Source organism: Podarcis vaucheri, assembly GCF_965113315.1.
Source record: "Podarcis vaucheri genome assembly, chromosome: 16".
NCBI classification, from domain to species: domain Eukaryota; kingdom Metazoa; phylum Chordata; class Lepidosauria; order Squamata; family Lacertidae; genus Podarcis; species Podarcis vaucheri.
In genome coordinates, this window is record NC_138754.1 from 24487778 (window position 1) to 24511670 (window position 23893).

A 23893-nucleotide genomic window follows, 5' to 3' on the forward strand; every position below is an offset into this window, starting at 1 on the left:
CGATACAAAAGACATCAGAGCTCAGAGATTTCACATGGAAAATCACAAATGCTTTTATTACACTAGTTATTTGGAATAAGGAAGTTAAACTGAAATGTTTCATCCAGAAGGTATCATTCTCTTATATGCCAGCAAGCCCCTTCCAGAAGTTTAATGTACATGGTCAGATCTAGTCAAAGCTAAGAGAGATCTTAGCCGCAGAGGCAAAACGTTGCAAGAAATTAAAACAGAAGACCACTGAAAAGAAATGCTAGCCAAGCAGCGATTCTGTTAACATTGTGAATATATAGCATGAGCTGCTGAAATATACACACATCAACTTGAAAAATAATTCACAGTGACTCCAAGGGCATGAACAACTTTCTCCAGCTGAAGGGATTACCAGATACAAGCTGAAGGTACAAAGCATTGCCCATGTGGGAACGCCATGCGGATGTTACTCAGGAGCTGGCAGATTCTGGCAGCTTGTCTTGTGCCATATGCTGTGTGGCAGCTGCCTTGCCAATGGAGTCCTACTTCTTTCTACCTCCTCTTTCTTTGAGTGCTAAGTGGATCACTGACCCGCTGGTCATGTTGTAATAAGCCAGAGAGTTGGAATCTTTGATGAAGATGCCCTGAAAAGACAAGACACGAGAGGGTCTCAACAGTACTAAGCTTTGTGCTTGGCAAGGAAAACAAAACCCACCCTTTGCACCAGAAGGAAACCACAGGGAGCTGCCCTGCACGAAGTCACACCATGGTCCATCTAGCTCATCACTGTCTACACTGACCAGCAGCCCCACCTGGAGATGCTGGGGACTGAATATGGGATTTCCTACATGCAAAGCAACCGCTCTACCACTGAGTTATAGCCCTTCCTTCATATCTCAGCATGGAATGCGAATCATGGCATTTGCGATTTAAGCTTGAAAAAGGCAAGTGAACAGATAGGGCTGGGATCTTAAGACACTCAGGGTTAAGTGGAATGCTCTCCCCAAGGAGGTTCAGCTGGCGCCTTCATTATAATACTTTTAGGCGCCAGGCAGAAATGTTCCTCTTCAGCCAGGCCTTTAGTTGATTAACATGCTACATACCTTTTTAAATGTGTTTGTGGGAGACGGTGGAGAGGAGAGGGGTTATTGGTTTGTTTTTGTTCTTGTTTTTATTATGTCTTTCGTATCTTGTATTTTTATGTTGTGAACCCTGAGATCTATGAATGAAGAACGGCAAACTAACTAACTAACTAAGGGCCAACGGGACCACACACCCACCTCATATTGGAGCTTTTGTTTCCCAGCAGGCATTCCAGTGGCCTCATGAATCTTGACCTTGATAACAGAAACCTAGGAACCAGAAGAAACCCACAAACACCATCAATGAAATTGGGCACTATACAAGGGACTTGTAAAGCACGTGCTTGGGAAACATAACATGATAGAAAGGAAAAGGTTTGCAATGAATGTCATAAAAGGAAAGCTGTAGCAATCAAGAGAGAAATGAATCAGGGAGCAGGGAGGTCAAATGGTGACTCATCAGTTAAATCTGGTCAGGTATTTTACACCCAGGAATGGTAAAAGCTTTGCCTGCTGCTTCATGGTTATAATCAGTCACACATTGTTCTCTCTTTTAATGCCTGCTGTGCATCTTTAGATGTTAACAGCATTATTATTATTATTATTTTTATTTTTATTTTTTTTTCTGAGGTGCTTTTCCCAAGCTGGCTTATAGAAATATAAAATACATGTAAATATACAGTGTTTAAAACTAAGCAGTAAAAGAGCAATCCAATATTTAATACTAAACACACCCACCCCATTAAAATCAGCAATATAAAAACTGGAAGAATATACAAGCAGCCTTTCTCCCCAAAATTAAAAACTGATGATCAGGAAAAGCAGCCCATTAGATGACATCAAATGCTTGAGAACAGAGGAAAGTTTTAAACTGACGCCATGTCGGTCTTGCTGCGGAGTTGTTGTTTTTTCTACAAACAGGGAGCAACTCTCTGAACCTCTCCAGAATGAAGAGAGAGTTTGATGTAGATCTTAATGCATGGGTAGATTAATATTGGGAGAGACATTCCATTAAGCAGTGTGGTGCTGAACTGTGTAAACCTTATAGCACACTGATTTGGGCCTGGAAATGCACGGGCTGCCAGTAAAGTGCAGCCAGAACAGGTGTTAAAAGGTACAATCACCTGGCTGCAACAATTAATCTGGCTACTGCATTCTGCAGCAGCTGCAGTTCCTGAAGAGTCTTCAAGGGCCGCCCCCACATAATCTAACATTTTTATATGTAACTCTCCGCTGTAACACCTGCACTCCACAAGTAGTAAGACAATATTTATAGAATGCGCTGGTTTTATTAATGGCACCTGGCCGCTGATAAAGATGGGGATCATTTTATGAAGCAAAATACTCTTCCCAAACACCAGATAACTGTCTGAAGAGCAAAGCAGTCATTGACAACAGAGAAACTGGCCACCCAATGCTTGAGCAACATACCTGGTCCGAGAGAGGGAGGGTGAACACCAGCACCTGGCCATTCAGCTTCCATTCTGTCTTGTCCTGCATGTTAGGAACTTGAACTTTGACCGTGACTGGGCCCTAAGGGAGTAAGCAGAATTACACTGTTAAGGGTGTGTGTGCTTAAGAACACAAGAAGAGCCTGCTGGATCAGGCCAATGGCCCATCTAGATCAGCATCCTGTTCTCTCAGCGGCCAACCAGAAGCCTGTAGGAAATCCACAAGCAGGATTCGAGGTCTCTCCTGTCCTGCGGTTTCCAGCAACTGGTATTCAGAAGCATTACTGCCACTGACTGTGGAGGCAGAGCATAGCCATTGTGGCTTGCAGCCATTGATAGCCATCTCCCCCATGAATTTGTCAAATCTGACAAAGGAGAAGAAGGGAGAACCAATGGGAAAATAGATAGAGAGACCTCTGCTTCTTCCTGGAAGGCTGCCCTTCCACATTTTGAATTCCTTTCCCTTGCAAATTCCCCCATTCAGATTGCGAGTGGAGAACTTCAGGCTGGCAACCCAGCTTCATAGAATCATAGAGTTGGAAGAGACCACAAGGGCCATCGAGTCCAACCCCCTGCCAAGCAGGAAACACCATCAGAGCACTCCTGACATATGGTTGTCAAGCCTCTGCTTAAAGACCTCCAAAGTAGGAGACTCCACCACACTCCTTGGCAGCAAATTCCACTGTCGAACAGCTCTTACTGTCAGGAAGTTCTTCCTCATGTTTAGGTGGAATCTTCTTTCTTGTAGTTTGGATCCATTGCTCCGTGTCCGCTTCTCTGGAGCAGCAGAAAACAACCTTTCTCCCTCCTCTATATGACATCCTTTTATATATTTGAACATGGCTATCATATCACCCCTTAACCTCCTCTTCTCCAGGCTAAACATGCCCAGCTCCCTTAGCCGTTCCTCATAAGGCATCGTTTCCAGGCCTTTGACCATTTTGGTTGCCCTCCTCTGGACACGTTCCAGTTTGTCAGTGTCCTTCTTGAATTGTGGTGCCCAGAACTGGACCCAGTACTCCAGGTGAGGTCTGACCAGAGCAGAATACAGTGGCACTATTACTTCCCTTGATCTAGATGCTATACTCCTATTGATGCAGCCCAGAATTGCATTGGCTTTTTTAGCTGCCGCATCACACTGTTGTCTCATGTCAAGTTTGTGGTCAACCAAGACTCCTAGATCCTTTTCACATGTACTGCTCTCAAGCCAGGTGTGAAGGGTTGCTGATCACCCAAGCCGCTAGAAGATTCCTCTGGCCTAAGATCAAAGCGCCATTGTTTATTTAAGCGCACACCTTGTTTCTGCGCAGGAATTCCTCTTCCGGCATCAGGTTCTCTTCAGATTTCAGCTTCTTGGAGGCCGGCTCATCATCCATGGGTGGTGGAGGGTGGACAGGAGGCATAGGGGCCGGAGCACTCACTGGCGCCACAGGAGGAGCTGGAACAAAAGCTGAAGCGGGGGGGGGGAGTATTTATTCTGCAAGACAATCACTAGTGGCGTTTGGAGCAAAAGACGTGGACAGAACCCCAAAGCAGTGGTGTCAAATGTAGAAAAAGCCGGGTATAGTCCCATCTCCATTTCTGCTTGAGAAAGTAGCACAGGAAGCATGTGCAGAGGCATCTTCCAACGCTAATCAAGAGCAAAACAACTCACTTATGAGCTTGCTTGCATGAAACTACTAAGGGGGGAGGGGCTGTGTCTCTGCTCCCCACCTCCCGGCCTTTAGAAATAAGGTGATTTTATGTTTTTGGTGTATGCTCAAAACCCATTTTGTTCACCAAAGCACTTTCAGAATGGTGTTATTGGTTCTGCATAGTACTAGTCACTGTGAAGGTGTGGAGTTGTATTTTTTTTTTTTAAATTGTTTTACTTCTCATGTATCAAATGCCTTTTATTCTTTTGAACGCTGCATTGGTTACTTTAAATATTAAAGAGTTTTATATGTGCTTTTTAAAACGTAAGCAACAATTTTGCTTGATTTTTATACAAAGGCAGGGTATAAAAATAGCAGGGTTTTTTTTAAAAAAAATAAAAAAAGTTTAATGACTCTGCAACCTCCAATGGTGTCTGTCCCTGGCACCAGAGAGAAGTATGGATCCTTAAAATACATTTCCTGGTCACAAGAAGGTGGAATGGAAATCTCTTGAAAGAGTTACATTTGACACCATTGCCTTTAGGGAAAGAAAAGAGACCAAAAGAAAAAAGAAAAGCAACAGTAAGTAGAAACTCCCAAGGCATAAAAGCTGTGTTAAAATGAGATTAGTTGAGCTAAAAAGCCTAGGAAAAGTTGTCAGCTTCTCCTATCCAAGCACTGCGAGAGTCAGGACATCACACCTGCTGGAAGTCTAAGCTTCAGTGCTTCTAAGTAAGGAAAATGTGGGAATGTAGAAAGGTCTGCTTTGTAGCAATAAAATGAAGGTTAAATAAATGGGGCGGGGGGGGGGGGGAGATGAACGCACCTAAACACATGTGATGCATCTGCTATCCCAGAGTAGGCTGAAGTCCCTTCCTAGGCTTTGCTTCAGCTGCGTAGGAAGTTAATGGTAGTCGTGAGCTTTATGACACAAGTATTGCTATGGTCAAGTTGCCCTTGTTTCCTTAAGGGCCCCCATGAACTATCCTGGGCTGCAACTGCACATGTGCCTGACCAGAAGTGTACAGCTAAAAATGCAATATGTGAATCTGGCCTTGCTCTGTTCCCTGGGTTTCAAATACTTGGGTCTGGCGACGACGTTCCACCCACGTTGGGTTTTTTTTAAAAAACCACACAGATCTTTCAACTCCACTGTGAAGTCTTTGGCTTGGAATGACTGGGGTATTAAGCATTTAAGAGAATTACAAAAATTTCAGACAAGCACACTTCCACGTGACAGCCCAGGGATCTAAGTGACTCGATAGCATCTTATTTATGTACCCTGAGCTACTTATCTCAAACTTGGATGGCGGTCATTGAAAAGAGGAAGAGCCACACACAAAGCAGCCAGATCATAAATGCGAGATGAGGGGGGGCTTAAAGCTACTTTGCAACAACTATAATGGGTATGAAGCAACTGAAACACAGAGAGAAGACTCTGGCTCTTTCCAAGGGCACCGAGTGGCTCTTCCTCTATTCCTGCCTTTGTTTCTCTTGCAAAACGACAGTGCCTGGAGAACTGGCACCCAAGCTAGCATGCAGCCACAAGAATCTTTGAAGAGCGGCAACAATCAGGCCAAGTAGTCTACAAAAGGTCAAGAACTATTGACACACAGAGACGCACACTACAGCCAGGAATCCCCGGTACCACTCTGGACAGACAAGAGAAGTGAAGGCATGCAAATTAAGAGCTCGACTTGAAGGTTAGTGATTAGCTGAGTTACCTCCGAGGTCACAGTGACACTTAAGAAGTTACCTGGACTGCTGACTGGTCCCTGTCTGTATCCTATATTGTAACAATTAAATATAATTAGTCAATGGCTTAGCTCACCTGAAACCTATGAGATAATAAAATAGTGCCTATTTAGATTTCATTATTTAAAACGGAAAACTCTACTGGAAAGCACAAAGGTTCCAGGCCGCTCCTTTGTCACATACAATGGTCAAGAATATACTGTGATGTCGCAGAGCACACTTTCAACTTATTGGGTTCAAGAACTGGGGTTGGCAGTGTGTGCTTTTCCATACCTATGTGGAAGAACAGGTCTCTGATTTAGACAGAAAACTTGCAAGCCAACTCCTGTGTAAATGCAGCCAGCACCACAGTCAGTCTTTGTACATCAGTGAAACATCCTAGAGGATTGAAATCGCAAGATCTAGTCTACCCTCATCCCCGTAGATGGTGGGAAGAACGATCTTGGGCCAGGGAAGAAACTGAAAGCAGTCTGCCTCAGTTTCTCTGTGGAAAAGGGGCTATGGGTAGGAAAAGGTCATGGAGCATAAACAATAGACTATGCAACAATTTTTAACCCTTCATGTGAGAAAAGGAATTGGAAGGCCAGGGAGAATGAGGATGAAATTCTAAGTTCATTTTGGGAGAGGGGAACAACCAATTTGGAACAAGTAGGAGGAATTCTGTTTCTGCCCAACATTTCCTCCCTCTTCTTTTCTAGACTTCAAACTTTTGGGAGAAAGGAGTCACCTGTATAACTGTTACCAACTACAGATCTTTTTTTAAAAAAGGACACATGGTGATCATCACAAGGCAATACATAGGGTAAAGCTGTCACTGTGGCACTGTATCAAACCCCAAGATGTCACCAATTTTAACACAACTGTTATAATTCATTCAGCAAATGCAGTGACTAAAGTTTAGCAGAGTGTTGACCTCCAGGGCTTAATTGCATTACAGAAATGGCTTTTCAATACGGAGAATCCCACTGAAGCCTGCAGAAACTTTTGATCAAAGACTTGCAGGTAAAGTGCAACTGCTTAACGCAGTAGCTATAGGACCACTGAGGAAAATGCGCCAACAGAAGCAAATTCTGAGACCAGGAGCAATTCTGACTGGCTTCCGCAATTCCCAAAACCTATTTAGCCTGAGGTGAGGATTGTTCAGCACTGACCTGTTGGCACAATCATGGGAGGGGGCCGTGGAGCCATGATGGGCGGAGCCGAAGGTGGCATCGGAACTACGTTGATCCGAGGGGCATGTATGATCGGTGGCATCGGAGCAGCGATGACAGAGCCTGGAGGTAAGCGCACCACGGAAGTCATTGGTGGGCGAGGCATGACGGGAACAGCGCTGACAACTGTTGTACGGACAGGTGGTGGCATCTAGAAGACGTAAGAACACAGGAAGTTGCTTTATGCTGAACCAGACCGTGTTGGCTCATCTAGCTCAGTATCGCTGGCACAGACTGGCAGCAGTTCTCCAGGGATTCAGACAGGGAATTTCTCTCGGCTCTACCTGGAGATGCTCAAACCAGAGGCCTTCTGCATGCAAAGCCTGTGCTCTGCCACTGAGACGTGACCCTTCCCCAAGCAAGGCAATTCAGCTTACAAGATACAAATTAAAACCTATTTGGCAGAAGGAGCCAGAAGTAGTCCCCTGTTAAGCAGAGGAGCTTCCTATGGAACAAGTGGGGCTTACCGAGGGTGGGCGAGGCACTGATGCGATTGGCGGAGCGCTGGTTTGGATGTTTGGGGCTGACGAGAGGGGTGGGGGCTGGGGCATCTCATTGGGTTTGCTCGGACCAATCTTCTCCTTGCTGTCATCCTCTGGCACTAGCCCTTTGGCCTTATGGATAGCCTCAATCTGCTCCTGAAGGGTAATGTTGGCCTGAGCTGCCTGCTGAGTTCGGGCCATGCTGCCAGAGTGGCCATCCCAGGTCACCTAGTAAAACAGAAAGCAGGTGAGTCTTAGTGCCTCTTGCTTTCACACTAACAAAAGTTAAGCCTTTTTAGCCTGGCTCCCTGCCATACCTTCTCTTCTGGTTTCTGGATCTCTTCTTCCCCAATTTTCTTGCCAATAGCTGTCTCTTCAACACCAAAAATATCGGTACGGCGCTCAGCCAGCTGTTTCAAGCTGCTTTCAATGTCCAAGCCTGGAAAGTATGAGTAAAATGGGAGTTTGCCATGGTGTTGTTGTTGTTTTTTTGTCCTTCAATACAGGGCACAGGGTTCTAAGCCATCTGTTGTTGCTACTCTCATAAAATGGGCAAACAGAAATGGGATGCACTGAAAAATTTAGCCATCTGAAAATTTTGGCCGCCAAGATAGTGTTCTACCTTCTCCATTCACTACTTTGTCAGGGCTCTGGACAACCCAAACCAGACACGGGTTTTTATATATTTCTTATGCTTATAAAGCCCATGCTTTCATCAAAAAACTCAAGAGCAGCTGACATGTGGTTGATCTTCAAATGTGTAACTGTTGTTGATTTTAATTCTGTTTAGAATACAGTAGCCCTGGTCACTTATACTACTTTTAGAATGTCATTTAGTTGTACTTATTGCATTCTGAATTATTACTGGGTATCATTTTTTCTTTCTTTTTTCTATACCTTTTTTAGTTGCTTTGAACATCCCCGTTTAGAGAGGGAAATACATTAAACGTTTTACTACAGAATCAAATGAATTGCAGTGTAGTAAACACACCTGCCCCCAAAACGCCTTTTGAAATTTGATGCCTACCTCTCGCTTGATAGCTGTCCTCTTATAAAACTAAAGTTAATCCAACATAATTCATTTATCTATCAATTTATAAACACTGAATGATTATAATTATTTCAGAAGAGCATTTTAGTATCTGACTAGTTTCCTTCAGGCATGCATAAACATGTAATCAAGGTTAACACAAGAAAAAAATATGTTGATAAAAGGCCACTAAAATCTTGCTGGACTGACCTGGGGCATAGACCTCATCATCGCTCTGCTTCTCCCGGAGAGAGCGATCCCTTTGCTCCAACCAGCGGGGATCCAGAAGCCCAATCCGCATATGTTCTTGCATTTTGCTGGCAGGGATTTTCTCCCCCGTGATGGGGGAGACAAGATACTCATCTGGGGCTGGAGTTGGTGGCAAAGGCTTAGATGCTGGAGAGAGAGAGATATACAGTGAGAAATGTTTTGCATGACCACTGGATCTGGAATGCAACCCATTCACCAGTCACAAAACCCCACCTGATCTTAACCCCAAGCTTACCTTTAGGGTCATAATCTTTCCTGACAATGACTTGGTCTGGAGTAGGAGGAAGAGGTGGTGGCATTGGAGTTTCTGGAGGTGGTGGAACTTTCTGACTCTCATCTTCTTCATCAGAGCCCTTCAAAATATTTTTTTTAAGTGAAGGATCATGAAACAGGATTCTCTTGAAAGGCTCAACTCAGTTTTCTTAGTAAGAAGACAAACCAGGCTTAAGCAAGTCCCTTCCTCGATTTAAGCTGGCACCAGTTAGCTCAATTGGTTAGAGCATGGTGCCAATAACACCAAGGTCATGGGTTTGATCCCCATATGGGTGAATATTCCTGTATCGCAGGGAGTTGGACTAGATGATCTACAGGGTCCCTTCCAACTCCATGATTCTATCATACCTTTGGGGCTGGCTTGTTCAAGTGTTGAGCTTGTGAAAGGCTGCACTTCGAACCATCAACAGACTTGTGGGAATATGAATGTGCAGCATGTTATGCAAAGGACCCTTACGGGACTCGGACTAGACTGTTTTCAGAACCCTCTCTCATCCCTTGTAGGTTTACGGCTAAAGGACCAAGATCTAAAACTTTCGGAACCTTTCCCCCACCACCAGACGTTAAAACGTGAGCCCCAATTTAAGTTCAGCAGAGCATTAAGGTCCATGACACCAGCTATGAAGCACCAGGAACAAACTCTTATGAACATTACTTTACTGAGTATGGGGATTAAGAGATTCAGAAAGACTACTTTCAAGCTTCACACCGAAAAGACTTTCCCGCAGACTAACTGCTCACCTCATCCATGTCCTGCACTTGGGTATCCTGGTCCAACTGAGATGGTGCTTCCTCAGTCTTTTCTTGTTTCTCATCTTCATCATCTGACTCCACTTCCATCTCCACTTCTTCACTTTCGCCAAACTTCTCATAGCGCTCCTGGATGAGAATTCGAGCACCTAGCTCCTCGGGAGTGGTGGGAGGTGGGAAGTTCCCTGCAAAAAAGGGGGGGTCATACCTTTGGTGAAACTTAAGTTACACAGCTGAGAAAAGCATCATGTGTCTTCCCTAGACAAGCTCCTTGTTAAGGGTCCACCTCAGTGGGAAGTGACTGGACTTCTGGGCTGGGGGGTGGGGGCTCTGTTAGCTTCACTTTTTTCTGATATTTGTGGGATTCAAGAAGCAGAGTTCAAATCCAGGTCTTGCTTGTTGCTTCCATTTTATTTGCATCTGCTTTTCAAGTATATTACAGTCTTCTCCAGGACCCCCCCTCAGGAGAGAGGCTCAGAGGATGATGACGAGGGAAAGAAGGGCCTTTTCAGTTGTGGCTCTGTGTGTTTTCCTCAGCAAGGTCCACCTGGCACCTTTAGTGATATCTACTTGACACCACGTAACGATGTATATCCCACCCACCCCCACCCCTTTGATAGACTTGAGATGTTAGTAAGTTTACTGCCCAATTTTCCTGTGGCTGTTTTGTGGGTTGATATGTTCTGTTTTTATGGTATGATATGCTTATATTTATGTTTTAAAATGTAAGTAGCTTGGAGACCTTCGAGTAATAAGCAGCTAACTAGAATAATAATGATAATGATGATATAGTAATATACAGACGGTTGCTGGAGGACTTTGTTGGAAAGTAGTCATATAGTGCTTCCTCAGAGGGATAGCAGATGAGTTTTTCAATATTTTCACTGAATCTAAGCGGCTTTCCCCTTCCTGACATATGCCTTCTTAAGTTGGATTCCATGAGGCTTTGAGAGAGGTCAAGCTATGCATTTCAGCAAAGTAAATGACCCAACCTTGCTCGGAGGGCTGGAAGTCCACAGTTTCCACCACCACAAAATCATGCCAATCGATCTGGGCATAAGCAACGCGCTCTCGCTCCTTTTCCTCCTCTTCCTTCTTCCGCTCTCGCTCCTGAAACTTGGCCCACTCCACTCTGTAACACGCCTGCACAAAGCATCAAGTAACTTTTTAAAAAAACCAGTAACTGTGTTTTTGGATACATTCTCGATAAGCATCAAGGTCGACTGCTTTCAAGTGCCCCCGAAACTCAGCTTGAAGGCATTGACAAGGCCATATCATCCCACTTCAGGTCATGGGAAGAGCTGGGTTGGTGGTAATTGCAGATGTTGGCTGGCTACCAGGGCTAGTTCAGATTAATTGGATCACTGCACTTAAGAATCTGGTGATGGTAGACTCATTTGAAAATTATACATTGTGGGATATTTTGAGAGGCAGTGTAGCGGTTAGCGTGCTAGACTGTGTCCTGGGTCCAAATCCCCACTCAGCCATGAAATTCACTGGGTGACCTGGGCCAGCCATTACCTCTCAGCCTGCCTCACAGAAGGTTTGTCCCTTTGCAGGAAAGGTGAAATAGAAATGCAATAAATAAAATAAAAAGGTCTTTGGTTGTAACGCGAAGTGATACAAACACAAAAGGAGAATCAAAGGTCCACCTTGCCTCTATTACAAATAAGGCCACTGAGATGTAAGACTGCAATCCTACGCTTGCTTACCTAGGAGGAAGCTCCACTGAACTCAGTGAGGCTTACACCTGGGTAACATATATATAGGACTGCACCGAGTATTGGCAGAAATTCAAAGCGATATAAGATGGTTAGCTCAGAAGAGTGTTTTCAGATTATTTAAACCTAGCAAAGGGCAGTCATGTAAAAAACTCTTAACTGCTTACCTGATCCAATACTTCTTTGGGGTTTTCTGCCTCCTTCTTAAGTTTTATGATCAAACCCTTGGGTGGAATCAAGATCTGGGGGGAAAAATTCAATAGGCTACTGAGACATCAGTTCCAATTAGGGTTTTCTTTTTGCCCAAGCAATCAATAGTCTGCATTAAGAAAAGCCTGCAGTATGTATAATTATTGCAAAATAACTTCTACCAGTTATTTTTATAGTTTATTCCAGGTTTGCAAGTACAGTAATGGGCTGGGAGGTATGTGTAACACTTGAGGTCTTATTCAACCACCCACTCAGCTTCTGAGATATCAGCAGGAAACGGCACGTTTTCAAGCATATCTTAGCGGCCATGAGGACTAGAAACTTGTTTGTTGAGTTTTCATTTTCAAAGAAAAGCTTAATTCTGTGCTCTTTTTCTCTCTCCCAGACTTTGCCTGAAAGTAGGAACACTTTAAGGAACAGTACATGTGCACAGAATGCAGAGAAGATGGCAACTATTTGCCATAATTGGCAAGGGGTATAGCTATGACTTAGGCAAGCCAGCTCCTATTAGACAAAGCCTCCATATTTGGAGGCAGCAGTGTTTCTGAATGCCAGTTGCTGGAAACCACAGGAGGGGAGAATGTTAATGTTCTGTTTGCTGGTTTCCCACAGGCATCTGGTTGGCCAGGATGCTGGACTAGATGGGCCACCGGCCTGATCCAGCAGGCTATTCTAATAAATAATAATATTATTATTATTATTATTATTATTATTATTATTATTATTATTATTATTATTATTATTATTATTTATACCCCGCCCATCTGGCTGAGTTTCCCCAGCCACTCTGGGTTGCTCCCAATCGAATGTTAAAAACAACACAGCATTAAATATTAAAAACTTCCCTAAGCAGGGCTGCCTTCAGATGTCTTTTAAAGATAGGATAGCTGCTTATTTCCTTCACATCTGAAGGGAGGGTGTTCCACAAAAACAGAACAATTCTGCTATCATTTCCACTGCTTCTCCTGTTTGCTATGGAACAGATTTTCTTTTTATCTTGCCATATTCATACAAAGAATGTGCAATCAGTATTAGGGCACCTTAATGCCTGGGGTGTGCCTACTTTCCCCTCCAAAATCCCTGCAAGGATTTCTTTTCAAGCCAGACAGTAAGCCTTCAAAGTCTGTCACTTTGAAATGCACATGTTGCTCTGCGTAAAGAGAACTGTCCTCAGGCTTGCTCAAATGAATCCTCCTGGCATCTGAGATTTGTTACCTTAGTGTACTGTTCAACCAGTTTGGTGAAGTAGTTGAAGAGACTGTGCTGCGGGCGCAGGAAGTCAAATTGGTAATTCCTCTGCTCTTTCTGCATCAACTGGGTGAGGAACTGCCTGCCGTTCCGAGCAACAAACTGGGCTGTCAGCTTTACCACGTCCAAGTCGAAGGCTGAAATCGAAGGGGGGTCTGCAATGAACTCAAATTCCGGAGGAGGCTCTTTCGGAACCACAGTCTCCTGAATCACCTGGGCTTGTACCTGCGGAAGGAACACAGAAATGGATCACCACTCATACCCAACCTCACTTAGGTGCACAGGTCAGGTGGTCCCTGTATTTGCTGCTCTGTGGTTTAGAACCATTCCTAGCAAGCCTCTGCCAACCGGGTGCCCTTCAGATGGCTTGGCTAAGTTGGCAGGGGCTGATGGTAGTTGCAGTCCAAACCATCTAGAGGGCACCAGGTTGGTGAAGTTTGTTCTTACCTCCACAGTGAGCTGGTGTGGGGAACCTGGGGTCCTCCAAATGTTGCTGAACTACAATGCCCTTGGCCACTGACCCTGCTTGCTAGGGCTGGTGGGTGTTGTAGGTAAGCAACATCTAGAGGGCCAAAAGTTCCTCACTTCTGCCAGTGAGGCATGAATGGAAGGAAAAGGCCAAGAGAAACTTGTTGGCGGTTGGCCTTTCCTCCTGCAGCACCATGAAAGATAAGAGACAGATGAAGACAAGAGAGGAACCGCTTACCTTTTGGGGAAGCTGCTGTTGTGCACTCTGCTGTGCCTGCATGACTTTGGGAATGGCTGCCGAGGGCTCCTGTGCCTTCCCTTCCTTGAACTCATTGACTTTGTGGCGGTAGTAGGCATGGTAAGGATCGTTGGGGTTCAAGAAGTTAAATTTGGGATTGTTGATTTCATTCTGCCGGATACGGGCTTCAAACTCAGGACCATTTCTGGAAAGGTTATATAGCAAAAATCAGCACCAAACCAAATTTTAAAATTCCTCAAAAGCTACCAAGGACAGGCACAGTATCCAACCCACACAAAAAATTATTGCCAATCCTGAGTCCTCACTGCCTTTGTCCCTTAACACATTTGATTAGCTATGCATGCTGAGGCTGCCTCAACCACCCTCTTAGTTTATCACTGCAAGAAGCTGGTATTCCAAGAGTCCAGTCTAGCGTGACCTACCTGGCTACAAAGCTGGCTGTCTTGTCCACAATATTCCGAACCTCTGGAGGAGGATAAATAATTCCCACCACGGGCTTGGCTGGTGTTGCTTCTTCTTTCGGTTCATCTTCTGGCTGCAATTAAAAGCGAATATGACATAAAAAGAAAGCAGACCAAGGATCTTTCAAAAACCAGTTTGCTGAGGGAAAAAATCAAGTATTACCTCAAAGCAATAGTCTATTGCAGGATTGTTCTGTTGTGAAAGACTGAGCTAAACATCAAAGGACCTTGTTTAAATCTCCTTAGTGGGATGGCCTTAGAAATGTAACCATCACCTCATTTTCAACCCCCCATCCCACCGTTTGTTGTCTTTCTGCCAGCAGATGAAGACTGTTTTATTCCAACATGCTTTGGGGGGTGGTTTTTAAAGCAATTGTTGTTTTTAATAGTGCTGTGTTGTTTTCACTATGTCTTTCAATGGATCTGCTTTTATATTGTTTTAATTATTTTATTGTTTAGTTACTTTTAAACTATTAAGTATTATATTTTATATGTTGTTAATCTTTTGAATTTTATCTGTGTTGTTCTAATTTGATCACACTGTCCTGAGTCCAGGTCTGGGAAAGAATGCTATGTGTTTGTGTGTGTGGATAGATGTAATAATAATAATCGTAGTAGTCTGGAGGGTGGCAGCACCATTGTTATAAATCTTCAGATGCCAGGCAAAAACCTTCTTTCTTAACCCAGGTTTTGGCTTTTAATTATCCATGGCCTTTTAGAGTGGGTAGGATGTTTTAATGAACCAGTTTTAATGTGTGCATGAATTCTGTTTTTAACTCATTTTTCTAAGTGGCTTTCAGCCATCATGGCAAAAAAAAAACATCTTATAAATTTAATAAACAACAACATTCCCCATCATCACCAGCCAGAATGGCCAATGGCCAGGGATGAGAATAATAATTTATTATTTTTACCCAGCCCATCTGGCTGAGTTTCCCCAGCCACTCTGGGTGGCTCCAAATCGAGTGTTAAAAACAATACAGCATTAAAACGTCCCTAAACAGGGCTGGCTTCAGATGTCTTTAAAAATAGGATAGCTGCTTATTTCCTTGACATCTGACGGGAGGGCATTCCACAGGGCGGGCGCCACTACCGAGAAGGCCCTTTGTCTGGTTCCCTGTAACCTCACTTCTCGCAATGAGAACCGTCAGTAGCCCCTCGGCGCTAGGTATCAGTGTCCGGGCTGAAAGATGGGGGTGGAAACGCTCCTTCAGGTATACAGGACCGAGGCCGTTTGGGGATGATGGGAGCTGACAGTCACGCAACCTGTGGGGGGCATAGGTTCCCCATCCCCCACTTTAGAAAATTCCCAGACATCCACGCATCCGCGGGCTGCAAACTACGCCTCCCAGCATGCACCGCTCTCATCCCGCAAGGCATCCTGGGAGGAGGACCTCCCCCTTCAGAAGGCCTTGGACATTAACCGGGGTTGGGGGGGTGGAAAGACGAAGGAACCTCAGAGACTGGGCTTCTGCTAAACGGACTAGGCCGAAAATTACCTGCTTCGCTTCAGGGGGTGCTGGCTGTGCAGGCGCCATCGCCTGCACAGGCCCGGCCGGCATGGCGGCTCTTCGCTCCGACGTTAGACGCGCGGCGCTCAACAAAACACCGAGCTCGGCGACAAAATGTCGTCGCCGTCGGCCGTGGCTGCGCGCGCATGCAGAGCGGCCACGTCAAAGGAAGGAGGAGTGGTATAAATATGGAGGTGGGGCCGTTTGGCGCATGCGCGTTGTCCTCTTCGAGCCCGTTTGAGGCACGGGAGACAGAGGCTCCCCTGATTTTTCACATAAAGTTAAGGCAAATACTTTCAGAGCCTTTAACCTGCACTTCCGGTCCCGAGCCCATTGTTTGTTTATGTCCTTGCAAATGAAAACATGATAAAATAAAATAAAATAAAGGATACACCTGACCTTTGCATGTTAACTCGACAGTAAGTCTCATCCTGTTCAATCCTGTTCTAATATCAAGCACAGTATAGATGAGTTTCACCCTGAGGGATGTCAAGGGAACACCTCCTTCCACCCAGCACTCCGAAGAGAATCCTGGCCAGTATCGTTGTGAGCGGAGGCAAGTGCGATTTTTTTTTTGCGTGCATCTGATTTTTAAAAACAGTTTGTCCGACTTTTTCCGTTTTCGCATTCTCTTCCTCACATCCCTCCCCTCCCACCCGGATTTCGTTCTGATCTAACAGCCCAATTATCCAACTTTCATGGAAACTCTGCTATCGCAATATGTACATCCCTTAGGTCTCTAAAGTGCCACAATAATTATCTTGGATCTTCGAAGTGTCGGAAGACACTGGGACATCCCCCTGCCCTCCCGGATTCCTTCCCTAACATGGGCTCCGCTCTGCATAGAGCGACTGGTCAAACGCGAACCGAACGTTTTATGAAACGCAGGTTTTCCTATATCTCTATAGAGAAGGCAGGAGGGCGGGGCTTATCGGCTGAGTAGCAAAGGGGGCGCGCCTAAGAAGCTCTCGGGGTTGCCATGGCAGCGGAGGCTTGGGAAGAGCGGAAGAGCCTGGCTGCTGCGGCGGCGACTGTTTGGCAGGTGGGTCTTGCCCACCTCGTCCGTCCTTTGGGCGGGAAGGTGAGGAAGTCTATTGGCAACAGGGATTCTCGCCAGCCTGGGCTACTCGTGGCTGCCTCTGCTAGCCAGCCTGGCACTGCACCCCAGTCAGGACCCTCCTCCCATCAGCCCTCCATGGTAGAGATCCACTCCACCCCACCCCCCGCAAAAGGGACCCTTTAAAGGCACTTCAGCAAGAGTGTATCTGAGCATGTGCAGAGTGCCTTCCTTCCTTCCTTTCACCTCCCATCCCCAGGGGTGCCGTTAACAATCCTAACAAATCATATTTAGCATTTATAGGAAATGCTAACCTAGTATGCAAGGTATACAAAGCGCAGGTGGCGCTGTGGTCTAAACCACTGAGCCTCTTGGGCTTGCCGATCGGAAGGTTGGTGGTTCGAATCCCCATGACGGGGTGAGCTCCTATTGCTCTGTCCCAGCTCCTGCCAACCTATCAGTTTGAAAGCACACCAGTGCAAGTAGATAAATAGGTACTGCTGTGGCGGGAAGGCAAACAGGATTTCCGTGTGCTCTGGTTTCCGTCACAGTGTCCCGTATAGCCAGAAGCGGTTTAGTCATGCTGGCCACATGACCCGGAAAGCTGTCTGTGGACAAATGCCAGCTCCCTAGGCTTGAAAGCAAAATGAATGCCCCAGCTGCATAGTTACCTTTGACTGGACTTAACTGTCCAGGGGTCCTTTACCTTTAGTATGCACAATGTCCTGGGAATTGGTTTCCTTGTGTGAAGGTTGCTTTCTAATAAAATGTGTGTAGGAGGATTGCATCCCATATTATGCAGTAGCATGCCTGCCAAATGCTAGTGTTAAGAGGCCGGTTGCAAGACGCAGCACAAATTTAGCAAGCAGGGAGCAAATTAAGTTAATCATGCCTACTTTGCATGGCAGTTTTTGAGACTGCCGACAAGACAATGTGTTTTGTACACTGCTTTAAAGTAACGGAGAAAAATAGTGTTATTGGGGAAATGTATGCTGCTGCAAACTCAAGTGGCTCACAGTTTTTCTGGTTGTACAGTCTAGTGAAACCAGGGTTAGGGAGGAATGTGGCCTGGGGAATGTTTAGAGAGCTGGATAAGGGGTGGCACAAAGGCTACATTCACACCTGAGGCCACAGGTTCCCCATGCTTGTAATACGGTTGGGGCATGATTTGTAGGGAACTCAGGAAGGAAGCTTAACCTTTCCCCTCTTGCGACTTTCCCCCTGCCTTGACTAGCCTGATGAAGGTAGGTGGTCTTGCTTGTGCCTTTCCCAGGAACATCTGCCCTAAGACCCGGTTGGTGGTTGGTGGAATGACATCAGCGTGGCAACATGGTGACCTTGCTGGTTAACCAAAACTACATGGAGAGTCTGCGGAAGGACATCACGGATCTGCAGGGAACCGTCCTCAGCGTCTTCACCCGAGCCGGGGCTGTTCGCTACCCGTCTTGGAAGTTTCCTGATAAGTTGTCCTGTGACCTGGACCTGGTTGCTTTGCTTGAGCACTACGACTTTGCACAGAATGACCCTGAGTTTACCCATCATTCCCACGTGGTTCTTCTGGAACTAGTGATTGACAGGTGAGGGTAGGTCCGGCGGTTCTGTAATGATTCCTTGTTGAGCCACTCTTAACTTGGAATGGAAGCAAACCCCAATGAATGTGCCAGGTTTTGAATTAGATTACTGCATCCATTATATATGTGGGAATGTTGTGGATACTAGGAGAGGATATATTGATTAAATGTTATCCTTCCAAACTCACGTTAGTGAGTCTCATATAAATTGGTGCCCCGCAAGACGAAATTAATTCGTTCCGCAATTTTTGTCGTCTAGTGAATTTTTCGTCTTGCGAAGCACGAAATCCCATAGGAATGCATTGAAAATCAATTAATGCGTTCCTATGGTCAAAAAAAGTCCAAACAAAGCCAAATTTGGTACAACAACAGTTCATTAACTGCTCTTTAAAGTCACACATACTGTAAAGAGCAGTTCAAAAATTTAAGGGAAAATAAATTAACTTTATAAACAAAACATGTCTTTGTTTTTAGTCAAAGAAAAAAAGTCGCGAGACGTTTTCGTCTTGCGAAGCAAGCCCATAGGGGAAATTCGTCTTGCGAGGCAAATCGCGAACGGAAAAAACTTTCGTCTAGTGAGTTTTTTGTATTGCGAGGCATTCGTCTTGCGGGGCACCACTGTATATAGCAGAGCTCATTCCCCTTTACACAGCAGAAAGCTAGTTGGTAGATTCATTTGAGTCTCTATACTTTAGCAATTCAATCTGGTTTTGTTCAGATTGGAGTATATTCTTGGTAAGTCCCCTTTTATTCCTCCCAAAAAGAATAAAGACACAAGAAGCTTCTTTTAAAAGTAGCAAGAAGTTTACTCACATTCAGTTCACAGTTGGATCCCTGAAGGCAGGCTTTAGCTTGTAGTTACAGATACAGTGTGGCTTACATCCTTGTAAGGGTGGGTCCATGCGCTGCTGGCAGAGAGCCAGCAGTGCAGTCCAAGAGAAGAAAAGGCATCAAAAGACGGAAGGTGGCTGTGTGACTGGACCTTTTGTGAGATCTCCAAGGGTCACACCCACCTGCCCGGTCACATGCAGGGGGAGGATGCTCCAGACCAGGTGTAACAGGAAGTTCAAGTGGCTGGATCAACATCCCCCTGTCTGTGTCCACTCTAGGCAAACAGGAAGTGTTGTACTTGACTGCTTATGTTGTATCCCACAATATATGGGGTTTTCTTTAAAGAAGAGGGGCTGTAGCTCAGTGGCAGAGCAGTGCCAGGTTCCATTCCTAGCACCTCCAGGTAGGGCTGGGAGAGATCGCTGTCTGAAAACCCTGGAGAGCTGCTGCCAGTCAGTGTAGACAGTACTGAGCTAGATAGACCAATGGCAGCTTCCTACAATCCTGTCTGGAAACTTCAGCTGGCTCAGAACACATTTGAGGGTGTGGTGGTTGGTTTTGAGAACATTTTTTGGTCTGCTGCCAGTAGCTGCTTTGGGCTTCCTTTCGGAAAGAAAATTGGGGTTCAAACGCAAACTACAAAACTAAAGCAGGATGTCCTTTCTGTCCTCTGAAGGTTGCTGCTGCTGCTCCAAAGCTTCACCAGATACACGGAGAACCTAGTCAGTGAACAAGCCGTGCCCCCATCCAGAACAACAGGACCATGCATGTCTATCGGGCTGGCTGTGAAGAAGTACTGGAACAGCATGCTGAAATTGGGATCCCTCTACCAGCAGCTGGCTTCTGAGGTAGGCTGCCCAGGTGGGCTGGTCTGCTTCTGCATGCACACTGACCAAACGTTCCTCTGGCCAGATAGGTGTGGTTTATCTCCCTTCACCAAGCAGTGGGAAAGTACCAAGAATATTTCCATGCAAATCTGAAAGCACCCGGGAGGTCTGCTGCTGAAAGACCCCCCCAGGAGATGCAGGGCTGGCGGTACAGGTGTTTGAGGTTCCAATCCAATCTTCTTCTTTCTTCTTTGGCGATCACTTGTAGGCAAGTAAGATTGTCTTCCATAAACACTGTTTTAACAGTGAGTCTGTAAGTGACTGTGGAGGCCAATTCTGGATCCACACCTCCTTCCACAGTGGGGACATTGGTTTCCGGGTGAGAGTTGACCACGGTGAGGGTTTGCCCAGCGTGCCTTCCTCTTAGCTCGTTTCTCCTTTTCGTCCTGAGTTCAAGCGTCTTCAAAGTCCAAGACACCTTTGGTAAAGGCTGTTTTCCAATTGGAGCACTCACAGGCCAGTGTTTCCCAGTTGTCGGTGTTTATACAACATATTTTTAGATTTGCCTTGAGAGAGTCTTTAAACCTCTTTTGTTGACTGCCAGCATTAGGCTTTCAATTTTTAAGTTCGGAATAAAGTAGTTTCTTTGAAAGACAATAATCAGGCATCACCAGTCCAGTGAAGTTGATGTTGAAGAATCATTGCTTCAACACTGGTGATCTTTGATTCTTCCAGTATACTGGCATTAGTTCGCCTGTCTTCCCAAGTGATTGTATTATATATTTTTTTGTAGACATGGTTGTTGGAATCTTTTGAGGAGTTGGAGATGGTGATACCCACCTGTCAACATAAATCATGCACTTAGGCTGTAGTCTCAGGCTGCCAAAATCATTGACAGGGAGGGTTTGCTGTTTCACAGGCTGCAGGATTGCCCTTTACAGCAAGGATGGGGAATGTGTGGCTCTCTGGATGTTTCTGGACTACAACTCCCATTATCCCTGAGTCAACCAGTAGCCTTGCTGGCTGGGGCTGATGGGAGCTGGACTTCCATTGACATCTGGAAGGTCGCAGGGCCCCATCCACGCCTTGTTGTGTTGATCACACTACAGCACCATAAGACATTGCAGGTATCCAAACAGGCAGGCAAGATACAAATGATCTTCCATCGTAAGCTCAGTGCTGGAAAAGCTCCTTGAGCACTTCTACGGGTGGAAAGGTGGAGTCAACCATTTCTGCTATCAGCACAGGCCAAGCTGCCGTCATTTGAATCCTTGGGAAGAGTTAAGAGTCACAGTCACAAGGGCATGTGGTAACGGCTGCCAACATGGATGGCTTTAAAAGAGGGTTTGACCAATTTATGGAGGATCATCAGGCTGTCGGTAGCTGCTGGCCGCAATGGCTATGTTCTCCCTCCAGTGTCTGAGTCAGTACACCTCTGAATGTCAGTTGCCAGGAATCGCAAGTAGGGTGGGGGCTCTTGCACATACACCCTGCATTCATGCTTCACATTGGGGCATCTAGTTGGCCATGGATGCCAAACAAGATCTAGCAAGTCTCCTTTTACGTTCTTATATTTCTTATGTTCTTAGTATCAAACCATGTCTGATCACGGGACACGGGTGGTGCTGTGGTCTAAACCACAGAGCCTAGGGCTTGCTGATCAGAAGGTCGGCGGTTGGAATCCCCGTGACGGGGTGAGCTCCCGTTGCTCAGTCCCTGCTGCTGCCAACCTAGCAGTTTGAAAGCACGTCAAAGTGCAAGTAGATAAACAGGTACTGCTCCAGCGGGAAGGTAAACGGCGTTTCCATGCGCTGCTCTGGTTCTCCAGAAGTGACTTAAGTCATGCTGGCCACATGACCAGGAAGCTGTCTGGCTGGCTCCCTCAGCCTACAGAGCAAGATGAGCACCGCAACCCCAGAGTCATCCGTGACTGGACCTTAATGGTCAGGGGTACCTTTAGCTTTAGCTTTACCTTTATGTCTGATCACAGCAGATGCCCAAACTTCCTCCCCCCCCCAAACCTCTCCTGTGATCCTCCCAAAATAAAATAAAAACCTGAAAAGTTAATGCCACCCTTTCTCTTTTATACCTAGAAAAAACGCAGCAGAGATGATGCTCTTGGCACAAATGCTTCCTTCCAGGAGGCGAAAGCTGAGAACGAGTCTTTAAAAATCTGCTTCTCGGAGTCAGATGTGACTTTGCCCAGCTTCCGGTCCTCCCCTTTGACCTCATCGGCCAGCAGCAGGCTGCTGGACGGTTGCCCCGCCACCTCCTCAGAGGCACCGCCAGCCCAGGGGGCCGCCAAGCCCATCTGCAGCACCCACTGTCAGACCATCGAGTCATCCCTGGTGCCTTGCGACGCGTGCGAGAGGGCACAGCTCAGCCTCCGGGAAGTGGGCAGCGCCATCATCGGCATCTGCAACAGCCAGAACCTCCCGTCGTCTCTGAGCAGGTTCCTGGAGATGGTGGAGGAGACCCTGGGCCGCAAACCGCTCACGGCTGTGGACATCAGCTACTGGGCGTCCGAGCAAAGCAAGGACCTCTCCCGGATCAACAAACACCTCCGGAAGCTGATGGAACTCATCAACCCTCTGAAGGGGGAGCTGGAAGAGTCTGAGAAGGAGAAGGGCGAGCTCAAGAGGCAGCTGGAGACTTTTGATAGCCGCCTTCAGAAGGAAAGAGAGGAGCAGGAGCAGAAGAGGAAGGAGGCGGAGCAGGCGTTTGAAAGAAGGAATACGGAGAGCCTGCAGATGATGGCCACCCTGAAGATGGGCAAGGAGGACCTCCAGAAAAGTGAGCATCCTTTCCTGTCTCTTTCTTTCAGCCAGCTCACATCCACACCATGTATTTAAAGGAAATTTGTACCATTTTCATAGCCATGGCTTCTCTCAGGGAATCCCTGGGAGCCAGTGTGGTGTAGTGGTTAAGAGCAGTGGACTTGTAATCTGGTGAACCGGGTTCGCTTCCCCGCTCCTCCACATGCAGCTGCTGGGTGACCTTGGGCCAGTCACACTTCTTTAAAGTCTCTCAGCCCCACTCACCTCACAGAGTGTTTGTTGTGGGGGAGGAAGGGAAAGGAGAATGTTAGCCGCTTTGAGACTCCTTAGGGTAGTGATAAAGAGGGATATCAAATCCAAATTCCTCCTCCGCCTCCTCCTCCTCTCAGAAGTGAAATTCTATGTCACAGACTGGCTGGATGCTGAGGAGTGGTGGGAGGCAGCAGCTGGGGAATCCCCAAGGGAACCCCCAGGGGATTGGAGTAGGGTGAGTGGTCAGAGGGAGAAGAGGGAGCAGACTGGGGCGGGGGGGGGAGGTGTCAAAAGCCAAAGAGACAACAGGGTTTAGTGAGCAGGGAGTCTGTGGCAGAGAGAAGTCCAGCATCAGAGGCAGAAGCAGAAGCTGGAGAGGAGCGGGACAAAAATTCTAGCACTTCTCATATATGTTGAACATAGTCATATCTCAGCTCCTGAAAGCCTTGGGATTCGAACGTTCCAGCTCCTAAACGATCAGAAAAACGGAAGTGAGTGTTCTGGTTTCTGAACATTTTTTTTTGGAAGCCGAATGTCCGGCGTGGCTTCCGCAATTGTTTCCGGTGCACCTGCGAAATCGGAAACCAATCGGAAGCCGTGCCTTGCTTTCCAAACATTTCAAAAGTCGAACGGACTTCCAGAATGGATTCGGTTCAACCTCCGAGGTACAACTGTATAGTTAGTCCTATCTTGAAACCTGTCCTGTGGGTGTTTTTTGGACTCCAACTGTCAGGCAGGTTTAAGGGAGTGCGACTGGTTCGGTTGAGTTGCACTAGGTGTGGAGCTTTGGGG

At 46.2% G+C, this 23893-nt stretch overlaps 2 protein-coding genes across 5 annotated transcripts in view; one reads left to right on the top strand and one right to left on the bottom strand.

The window, feature by feature from the left end:
* Positions 1–28: 28 nt before the first annotated feature.
* SF3A1 (splicing factor 3a subunit 1) lies at positions 29–15931 on the bottom strand. Its single transcript, XM_082203132.1, has 17 exons — positions 15775–15931; positions 14237–14349; positions 13794–13998; positions 13055–13312; positions 11797–11871; positions 10901–11051; positions 9900–10093; positions 9121–9238; positions 8826–9011; positions 7903–8024; positions 7571–7813; positions 7044–7254; positions 5894–5923; positions 3799–3953; positions 2484–2585; positions 1251–1322; positions 29–614 (listed from the first exon to the last, which is right to left on the bottom strand). Exons 1-17 carry the CDS (start codon positions 15835–15837, stop codon positions 513–515), a joined length of 2400 nt encoding a protein of 799 aa, XP_082059258.1. The 5' UTR covers positions 15838–15931; the 3' UTR covers positions 29–512.
* A 779-nt stretch (positions 15932–16710) lies between these two features.
* CCDC157 (coiled-coil domain containing 157) overlaps positions 16711–23893 on the top strand; it is a 106127-nt gene continuing 98944 nt past the window's right edge. For all 4 annotated transcript variants that reach the window (XM_082203150.1, XM_082203151.1, XM_082203149.1 and 1 more), the window contains exons 1-4: positions 16711–16867; positions 18117–18420; positions 19922–20093; positions 22166–22865. In XM_082203150.1, the coding sequence (XP_082059276.1) occupies positions 18173–18420; positions 19922–20093; positions 22166–22865 (1120 nt within the window). In that variant the 5' untranslated portion in view covers positions 16711–16867; positions 18117–18172. The remainder of the gene's footprint in view (positions 16868–18116; positions 18421–19921; positions 20094–22165; positions 22866–23893) is intronic.